The 11,096-nt window shown below is 33.5% G+C and overlaps 1 protein-coding gene across 2 annotated transcripts in view; it reads right to left on the bottom strand.

Annotated features, from left to right (window-relative positions):
• Window positions 1-2,837: 2,837 nt before the first annotated feature.
• LOC145258235 (uncharacterized) overlaps window positions 2,838-11,096 on the bottom strand; it is a 50,167-nt gene continuing 41,908 nt past the window's right edge. For both annotated transcript variants that reach the window (XM_080116198.1, XM_080116197.1), the window contains one exon: window positions 2,838-3,548. In XM_080116198.1, coding sequence (XP_079972324.1) covers window positions 3,360-3,548 — 189 coding nt within the window. In that variant the 3' untranslated portion in view covers window positions 2,838-3,359. The remainder of the gene's footprint in view (window positions 3,549-11,096) is intronic.

Genomic DNA, 11,096 nt, shown 5'->3' with positions numbered 1-11,096 from the left:
CAACAGATTCAGTAAGATTTAGATTCATCGTTGTTGCTTCCACAGTTCTACTATTTATTAACGAGAAACTTTAATGACCACAACGACTGGCAAAGCACATATACAGCGCTCAACAAATGCAAATATGCACACTCCCTACGCATATTTACCAAATCCATGTACACATAAATACACAAACATAGAGCTTCTGATTTAAAAAGGGTTGGTATACATAAAGTATAGAACATATTCATAAAAGCATACATTTTCATAAAACACACACACACACACACATACACACACACACACACACATATATATATATATATATATATATATATATATATATATATATATATATATATATACAAAGTAGAGTAAGATATACCTTTTATTTTTACATAAACATTTATATATCTCTCTTTGTCTCTCTTTTGCAAGCGTCTGTCGTGACCGATAATGCTATAGAGGTCAAAACTATGGCGTCTTGGATCGCATATATGTACACATAAATACATAAACATAGAGTTTCTGATTTAAAAAGGGTTGGTATACATAAAGTATAGAACATATTCATAAAAGCATACATTTTCATAAAACACACACACATACATATATATATATATATATATATATATATATGTATATATATATATATATATATATATATATATATATATATATATATATATATATACAAAGTAGAGTAAGATATACCTTTTATTTGTCTCTCTTTTGCAAGCGTCTGTCGTGACCGACAATGCTATAGAGGTCAAAACTATGGTGTCTTGGATCGACATATTTGGAGTTTTTTTAAGTTTTTGTCTCATCTCTCTCTTCCCCAGCATAAATTTTGGCTCGCTAAGCACTCAAGGATAGTGCTGTCCATTGCTCACATTCTACGCCAAAATCCCTGAGATTTCGCTTTAGCACACCCTTGAATCTGAGACGCGGATGACGAACAGGCTGAGTACCCTCTTTTAAAACACCATGTAATACATTGTGAGGTAGGCGTTCACATAACATTCAGTTTACCTGCCCACCGAAGTCTCATAAACTTAAGTTTTGAGGAAAGTGAACCCGAACCTGTCCGTCTGAAGAGCTTTTCGTTCGTCATTCTGTCCTCCCATGACACGCCAATGATGGATCGGAGACATCTTGTATGGATGGAACTAACCCTGGACCCTTGAGGACGATATGCAGACCACGTCTCAACCCATAGAGAAGCCACTCAACACACACGCTTCATACATACGGACTCACGTCTTGATGGCCAGACACTTGTTCTTCCAAACGCACTGCGTGAGCCTCCCAAATGTGGTAGAAGCTAGGCCAAGTCGCGTGCTAAGTTTCGGGTCAGGAGTAATGTTTTTGGCGATAGTCACACCAAGGTATTCTTCAGGGTTGTATTATCTATTGTAAAATAATAATAAAAAAACATTTAGGTATCCCTACACACTCATGAGCATGTTTCAGTCAACTAGTTATAGATAACTAGAGACTTAATCGGGCGATATTACTTTTTCAAAAGTCGTTCGTTTGGGTTCGCTCTGTTATTGATAGCTAAAGGCAAGCTAGTTTTTACAGGAACATGTTTAATCAAAGTATTTTCAACCAATAAAAATCGTTTTAAGCCCTCAAATTAATAAGCCGATGTGAACTTAGAAACTCATATAAAGTGAGGAAATAAATATCCAAATGATAGAGATTTTCCCAGCTGGCTGTACAGAAGAATACAAGAACGTATGCTCAACTCCCCCCGTGCTTTTAACCAGGGTATGTGAAAAGGAGTCTTCATCAGCTCGCACACATCTATACACGCACTAACAAAGCAAGAAATAAGACATAAAAAACAAAAGGGTAAACTAACACGTAGACAGTGATACACATGCCTATATTACTATCATACACATTCGCGCTATGAACATTTACTTGTAGCTATTTATTCAACATTCTACACGGTTATTTTCATGACAAGTGCTTGTCTAAGCTCAAATCAATGGTCCCCCTCGCCAAACTTTCACGAAAAACACTCGTTCATCTAAAACCACTATCAATAATTTCCCCCACTCTTTACCTGTGCCGAAACCTAAACGTAGATTCCATGAACAAAGCTTCTTTCTTAGAACTGCACGCATATGGAACTCTCTTCTGTTTCCCTGCTTTCCAGCTGACTAAAATATGTACGCCTTCAAGTCCAACGTAAACAAGTTCTTGATGAGTCGTCCGCTTTAGTAATCCAATTTACTAAATTCCCATTACTAACGATTATTACGATATTGTTCCATTGACTACCGTACACGCATTAACATTCATCCTCAATGGCTTTCGGACCTTGATAAGTGGTAAAAAAAACACGAGTTTCCATAAATGAACATTTACTGGCTAATAATGATATTGATATTCTCATAAAATTTTAGATATAAAAATGTTTTGTTATGAAATTTCGTGTTTTTCAATTTTTCATTTCCAAAACCGTGTTTATGTTTCAGTTAGCACTTGACCCTTTTATTTTCTCTGCATGTTTCATTTATTTCCATTCTTATATGCATACAGTATATAATCTTCATTTTCTTCCTTTGCTATAACATTTTCTTCCTTTGCTATGTTTTATAAACAATTTATATTGTGCTTCTTGGCAATATCCAAAGACGCTATCGTCGTTCAAAATCGCTTTAACCAAAGCCAGGGACCACGTCACAAACTCTCATTCTTTTTCATCAACTTTTTCTTTTATGAACTTAGCAATTTGTTGAATGAATATAAGTTTGTAGGGATAGACGTTGTCATTCTTTCTTTTGATACGCAACACTTTCTCTTCTTTATTTGTGAAAAGAAAAAAATAAGAAGTACAAGACTTTAAATGCTATTGTTTTTTATTTATTTATTTTTAATAGAAAATAACATTTTAAACGCATTTTGAAATGTTTTTTTTTATTTTTCGATTGTGTCGTTCTGTTTTATGAAAACGTGGAATTTCTGCGGCCTTCCCATCATTAAATCGCTGGCAAACGTGTAGTATAGCTAACAACACAAACATAAAGCAAATATACAACAAATAACTTATACCAAACGCAAGAAAATTTAATTTTCTATTGATCTGCATGATTTCAATTTTTAAATTTGTTTGTGTGTCTTTTTTTTAATTTGTATCCTGCAAAAATAAAATGGACAACCTTCTATTCTACGATACAAATTCTGAAAAAAAAGCACTTACAAGAAGTTTTTAAAATTGAAAAGTTTATGGATAGATAATTTTTCTTGCGTTTAGTAAAAGATATTTGGTACATTTGTTTCAACTTTTCTGTGTTGCTAACTATAATGCACTTTTGCCAAATCCATTCATCGTTACTGGTTCCACGATCTAATAACTAAAGGCTTTACCAGTCAAACATCGATTCCGCTTCCTGAGCCGCTTTCTGCAGGTATTTATCTCGCATATTATTCAAAATGTCTGTTCTTGGCTCAAACTGGACCGCTTCGAAATCACCTTTGATTCCACTTTCATCCCTTTGGCTTGCCAAAACACGAGCGGACTTCCTGTAGGCGAAGATCTTGATCCGGAATAACTACAAAATTTCAAAATGAAAAATTACGTATATTGTTTAAAAAAAAAAAAGAGAGAGAGAAAGAAAAGAAAAACAATTTTAACGTTTAGTTCTCTGGTTCAATGCATTAGGTACTTCTGCGGGTTGTTATCCAGAATTCAACCAAATTTTAAACACACACACACACTCAGGAAATTTGTTATGATGTACGTACCCATCACGGAACGGAAATGTCATATTAAAAAAAAAAAAAAAAATCACGTAAAATGATCAAGTAGTTTCTTTATAATTGTAGACATTACAAAACTGATTGGGGGGGGGTTGACCAGTGATGAATTTTAAAGATGGCGAAGCAAGACACGCCATCTTCATTTCCTAATAAAATTTTATATTCTTAGTTTTTTAACTAAAAAAAAAAGTGGCTGGGGATTTTCAGTCTCTTTGTCTGATGATACTTTAAAGAGGAAAGGCATGTCGAAGACGTCCTGCCCAATTGTTACATGATAAGGGCTGTCCCCTTTTCATGTAAGTATAAAAATAGAGAGATTTAGTTAAAATGAAAATGAAATAGAATAGACGAAATTCGAACCTCGTAATTTAGATTTAGAAATAGATTACGAGAGAGAATTAGAAAATGGAATGTAAAAACAAACCATTGTTTAACTTAGAGATAAAATAGTTTTAAGAAAAAGAATGTGCATTTGTCAATTCTGTTATGAAATTGAATGAGGAATGCAACTATAAGATAATTTAATAAACATGTTTTTAACATATTGGAAATATAGGTTACTGGAAATATAGGTAAAATTCCTTTTGTAAACAAAGGAAAAAGTTTTGGACACGCATTTCCAGAACACGTGAAAGAAGACACATGTTTTAACATGTGTATGACGTCATGGAAAATGGGAAGTTCTCGATATAGTTAGAAACTTAGAATATAGTTAGAAACATATTGGAAATATAGGTTACTGGAAATATAGGTAAAATTCCTTTTGTAAACAAAGACTAAGAAAACCACCGATCAGTCCATGGAAATAAACGCGTCATGTGTTTTTATAAACGTCATCTTTGTGTTGTAATTCTACTAAAAGGTAAAGTGAAATTGTCATTATATGTCTTATATATCCTGTGTTTTAAAATGTCTTCACATACACAATGTCTTTACATGTCATATCTACAATGTGAACACTAAGACTGTCTCAACACTATCTCCTCACTACACTTCTAAGTATGAACATTTTATATATGTGAATCTCTTCATAACACGAACACAGAACGCAACATCTCTCTTAATAAGACTCTCTAAGACTCACTTTTAATAAGACTTCCTAACAACGAACAATAACAATAACAACAATAACACCAACAACAAGAATAATAATAATAATAATAATAATAATAATAATAATAATAATAATAATAATAATAATAATAATAATAATAGTAATAATAATAATAAGACAACTATATAACACAATGAGGGAAACGCGCACATTGTAGACGGGAGAACAGAGTCGAGCTATCTATCTATCTATCTATCTATCTATCTATCTATCTATCTATCTATCTATCTATCTGCGTGTCTACCTCCCCACCCCTTCTCCTTCTCATTCTCCTTCTCTCTCTCTCTCTCTCTCTCTCGTGCGCGCGCGCACATATATATATATATGCTTGACAAAGTAACCCATGCCTGTGATGTTTCCTGTGAATCTTCTTCTCTTTTTTTTTTTTAAATAAACCTTTTTATAAAAAAAATCAGCATCCGAATGATAGTATCCACAGACAATCAACACCTGTATTTGACGATGACCACGACAATAACGTGGGTGTATAATGGTTTACACACCCATCGGTAAATGAAAATATAGCACAATTAACAGACAGAGTTGTTCGAATATTGTTCTTGGTTTGGCAGAAAAGCAATGCTCCATTTAGATAAGAAAAATAATGAACGCCCTCTCTTCGATAAGATTAACAAAAAATGTTTCTCTCGTTTGTTCTGTGATAAAAGGTACTAAGCAAAATGGCCTTTCCTGGTGTACAGGGTGGCAAAACAATAAAGTTTTTGTCTGGTAAAGTTGAGAAAAAAATCAGTTCACACCAACATTCAATTTTTTCCTCCTCCTGGTAGATCAAACGTCTTCCTATGTCACATCTGGCATATATTTTTCTTCTACATTATGAATAACTAAAAAGATAGATTTGTTTCCTTAGTCCGATAAAATGGTGGTTTAAATGTCTACCAATCGAAACATTGCCATGACAATGAGGCTTGTGTACATGTTTGTATAATATATATATATATATATATATATATATATATATATATATATATATATACATATATATATAAAACTCAAATGACCTTGTAACGATGTATGTAACCCACTTTCCGGTTTACGACATCCGGTTGCGCATGCGCGCATGATCTGCGCATTGAAATATTAACGCTATTATTTCGAAATTATTATTTAACATGGGAAGAGTGGGGTTTAAAATAACTTAAACGTAATGCAGAAATGAACGATGTAAAAAAAAAAGCAGATATATCAAAATTTGAATTTAACTATAATAAGTATTATGGTATCTGTTCAGTGCACATTTACTTATAAGTATGGCCAACCACTTATAATTCAGTAATTGTAATTTTTTTTCCAAAATAAGCAATTATAATAAACAAAACGACTCATAGAAATTTATCTATATTCTTTTTTCATTTTAATATACTTTCATAGAAATGTTCCTGTTATGTCAGAAAAAAACTATTTTCTTTACGTGACAAGTGTCACGCTCACACATGAATTCCAAGCTAATATAGCATACTGACCCAACGGGTCACGGGTAATCTAATATATATATATATATATATATATATATATATATATATATATATATATAATCAGATCAGTTTTTTTTCCTTCTTTTTCTTCTTTTTCTTTCCTCGTGACATGGTGTAAACAAGAAAAGGAAAATTCATCTGGTTTTACAACGGTGATATATCTAACCGTTGTAAGACCAGATGAATTTTACATAACACACACACACACACACACACACACACACACATATATATATATATATATATATATATATATATGCAGCAAATCGTTGTCGATAATTAATAGAATAGCCTTAACATCGGCATTAACTTATTAAATGCCTATTACAATTAAAATTTTAAAAATATAGGTAAATGTAAAGCACATAATAAAACAACGATTAAACTTTACGTCTTCCAAAATTAAGAAATAAAAATCAGCAACTTAGTTCAAGCATTAAATGTACAAACACATAAATAAAGTATAGATACAATTACACCTTTTTTCTGTTGCTAAAACTAAAGAGAAAAAAATAAAAGACTAAAAATAACAGCAATAATCTAACAAAGAAAGCAACCTAAAGATGGTCGCGAAGATCAGAAACACGGAAACAAGGTCGCTGAGTCGGGAGCGATCGATGCTTTCGTTCAGTCTCGAAAGACAATGGATACCCTCTGTAAGAGTAGCTGCGCGTGTAATTGTGAGGCAAGGGTTTCAATCCCCAAACACATCTCTCTTGTATCTGCACTGTTTGAGTCCAGTTACAAGAAGTGCTAAGCGACTGAAAAAAAAAATGCCGACATAAGGGGAGAACACATACAGAACCTAGAATTCTCAAATGGTCATTTTGGTACAGTCCAGGCTCAACGTTGCTCAACTTCAGTGATCTGACGAGAACCAGTGTGTCAACGTGATTACACCGAGTCGGGAAAACAATTCAGAAATTAACAAAAAGAGAAAATTCGGAGATGATAAAGGGAAGAATTCACTATCTTTTATTTTTATCCGTGAGAATACAGTTTCGTGCAATCACTAATTTCTCTCTTGGGATACAACCAACCGCCCCCATCCCACGAGCTACAAATTCTGATGTCGACAAAAAGGTTTCGATATCCAACATGGCGACCTTTCCGCGTGTGGACATTGTAACGCACACATACTTACAAATGACATATGAACTCGGCCAATCTTTAAACTATACCTACTTTCGTATGGACTTTTTCTTTGAAACATTATCCTGTTATAAACTTTTCTATGTTCTCCACACGCAGGACATTTATCGCTCATATGACTCTCAGATCTGTTTACTCTTCAAGCTGTTAGCAACCCCTTCTCCACAATTAAATGTTAACGAAGATAGTCGTTGATAAGGTTGATATAAAGGTCATATTTCTTCATTTTTCTTCACTCGTGCATGTATTTGCTATTATTTATTGAGATTTATTGTATATGTGAAGATTTTAATTTGTTGTTCGTGTTTCAATACATCTCACTGAAGCGTAGAGCTTTTATACCTGCAATACAGTGTTTCTCAACCTTTGATGGCCTGTGACCTCCTTACCAAGTATCTCTACACTCACGTCCCCCACCCTGCATTTCAACTGAAAAGATGTAGATTTTGTTTGATGTTGTTTATTTAGTTCTTATTTCATTCTGGTGTTATCTTATAAAATTTAATGTTTGTTTTCGTATAGTTTACAACGGATTAAGTGATTTATTTGTAAAGCGCCAGATACGAAAATTTCAGGATACGAAGTCCAAGCTGGGACCAATGAATTTCGTATATAGAGGTTCCATTGTATATAACATGATATATAAAAGTAAATAACTTTTTCATGGCTGAAGTCTTGTTATCTTATTTATGCATTGCAAGTTTCTGCATTATTGAATTACATTTTTCCGGCGTCCTCTTATAGTTCTCCATTGAGAAACACTGCCCCAGTAGGTCATGCACTTCTCGTGATTGATTCATTTTGGGAATTACCTCGCCTCTCCCCCTTTCTTTCTCTCTCTATCTCTCTCTTTCTCTCTCTCTTTTTCTCTCTATTTCTCTTTCGTATTTTTTATCTAGAAAACATAGACCTTTCTTGCGTTAAGTTATAACCAAAGTCGTTTTGCATTATTTGACCTTCATCCGAACTTTCAAACTCATTATGGCTCACCTGATCATTCATCATTTTATCTTCTAACGGTTTAAACCATTAACAAAAGAGATTTCTTCGTCATTTTGTTCCTCATAATTCGCTGACCGGTCTTATTTGATTCGCATGGGCTAATACACAATTTATCTATTCATTATGGCTGTATGTACAACACAATCTCGTTGACACACCGGTTCTCGTTAGATCACCAAAGTTAAGAACACTAAGTCTGGCCAGATGGGTGACCATTTGGGACTACTGACGTTGTATGTAGATGGAAGGTCAGTCCTTTTGCTTTTCAAAGTGTGTAGTCGTGACGTGCGCACACATTAGCAACCATATGAAAAAGATTATGGAATTTATCCATATCCTGCATCTTGACTGCAGTGGAAAAATGGCGATGATGGTGGTGGCTGTATTGTGGCATTTTAGCACGATCGATTCCGCCAGTTCTGATTGTTTGTTCATTTTGTACGAGTTCTTTGTTTTCTACTTGTAAAATACAACATCGTTGTCTGCGCTCTGTCAGCTATCTAATATCAATATTGGCCGCACTTTCTTGAAACTTATAGACAAAAATTTCAATATAAACAATATCCTGCGCAGTAAAACTTTTTATAGGAAAAAAATTAGCTACTCGTGTGTCAAGAATATAGATGAATAATCAACATACACAAAGATAAACTACTAACAGAATAGGTAGACAGGCAGATATATAAATAGGTAGTTTGGTCGCGCTTTACTTTGTTACACTGTGCGTTACCGGACCCCCATCAAAGATGCAGCCTTTTACAAGTCTACTCTGCTCAAAGTGTCGCGAGGCAACAATAGAACTCTCTTTATACAGACGTTAGATGCTTGAGTCGACTTCCGTTTCTGGTGTCACCTCTGGACCCTAGGTGTCACACAACCTTTTCCATTTAAACTTGAAGTCTCCATTATTTTAATGGATATTCATTATTGTCAAGATCGTTTTTGTTTTTAATGGAAAAGAAGACTATGATTTCTGTGTTAAGCTGGGACACAAACTAACAGGTTTGTGGAGCGTGTAGTTCTGAGAGAATTCGCATGAATTTCCTATAACATAATTGGATTCACCCGCCTTTTGTTTAGAATTATTAAGTTATTTGCCTTTCCATTAAAGTTGATAGGTTTTCGGCATGTGATAGCTTATAACAGTCTTGGTAGCAAAAACTCTTATTTTTTTATTTTCACTGAGAACATGTTTTTAGTCTCGTTTTTACGGTATGAACCATTCATTGCCGCTAATCCATTCGATTGATGATAATATGGCGGTATTTTATACGTTTTTACATCCTATTTTTTCGTCTGGGACATCTCCCCCCCCCTTTCTCTATCTGTCCCTCTTTCTCTCTCGCTCTTTCTTTCTCTCTCTTTCTTTCTCGCCCTTCCTTTCTAGTTTATATGTTATTTTTTTTCCTTTTTAAGTATTTTTTATTTCATTATTTGCTTTTTGTTACTATATTTTTACTATTTTACTTATTATCGTTTTTCTTTTCTTTATTTGATTTTCTATTTAAGTTAACTCTTTGCATCTTATCCTTTATCCATAAATTCGTTAGATTCCTCCTACTTATCATTAATTTCTACTTGGGTCTCTCGCTATGATCTACACTCCCTCTTTCGCATTCTTACCCCCTGACTGGCTTCCCTTTTCTACACGAGTATCCTCTTTCAAACAAATTGTTTCTTTTCACCACCCTCCTTATTTCACCCCCCCTCTCCCGAATAATACATACTAACGCTATAAGTTAATCATTTTAAGTTAGCTACAGACCTGATTGGTTCGTCTCGTCTGATAAGGCTGGCACTGAGTCGAAATAAATTTATAGTAAGATTGGACTAAGTTTGCGTTTTATTTTTTCTTTTACTCTTATTTATGTTCTGCTCTGCATGGAGTTCTCACACTTGATGGTTCCTACAACAACATACATGCACACACATATACATACATACATACATACATACACACACACATATATATATATATATATATATATATATATATATATATATATATATATATATATATATATACACTAGCAAAAGTACCCGCCGTTGACTGGGTTCAAAAACAGCCTACAGAAAATGGACTCTGATTTATGAAAGTATGATAGGTTATGAAAAGGAAGGGCTGTAAAGAGATAGCTTCGAATTTGGGGGTATCAAAACCAAAGCAAAATATGATGAAAGTAAAAATAAAATAGATAATCCCCATAATTTATTATACCATACCTGTTCACACTGAAACACTTATCACAATATTCTGTGGATCTATATTAAAAAACCTTGTTAAACTTTGTGACATATTTCCATTCTGTGGAGGTCAGGCACGAACGAACACCCCATAATTTTATAATACCATATTTCTTCAAACTGAAACATAATTATCAAAGTATACTTACGCAGATAGATATGAAAAGTCTTTATTAAAGTTTGTGCCTATTTCCATTCTATTTTATTATACCATCCCTATTTAAGTTAAAACATACTTATCAAAGTATTCCTATGTACATCTATATAAAAAATACTTGTAAACGATTTTTTTTTTAATTTTTAAATTTTTTATTTCCATACTTTGTGAACCA

The sequence above is a fragment of the Euprymna scolopes genome, chromosome 33 (genome assembly GCF_053919585.1).
Source record: "Euprymna scolopes isolate OS-2025 chromosome 33, ASM5391958v1, whole genome shotgun sequence".
Taxonomy (NCBI): Eukaryota; Metazoa; Mollusca; class Cephalopoda; order Sepiida; family Sepiolidae; genus Euprymna; species Euprymna scolopes.
This window is presented reverse-complemented; position numbering and strand designations above follow the sequence as displayed.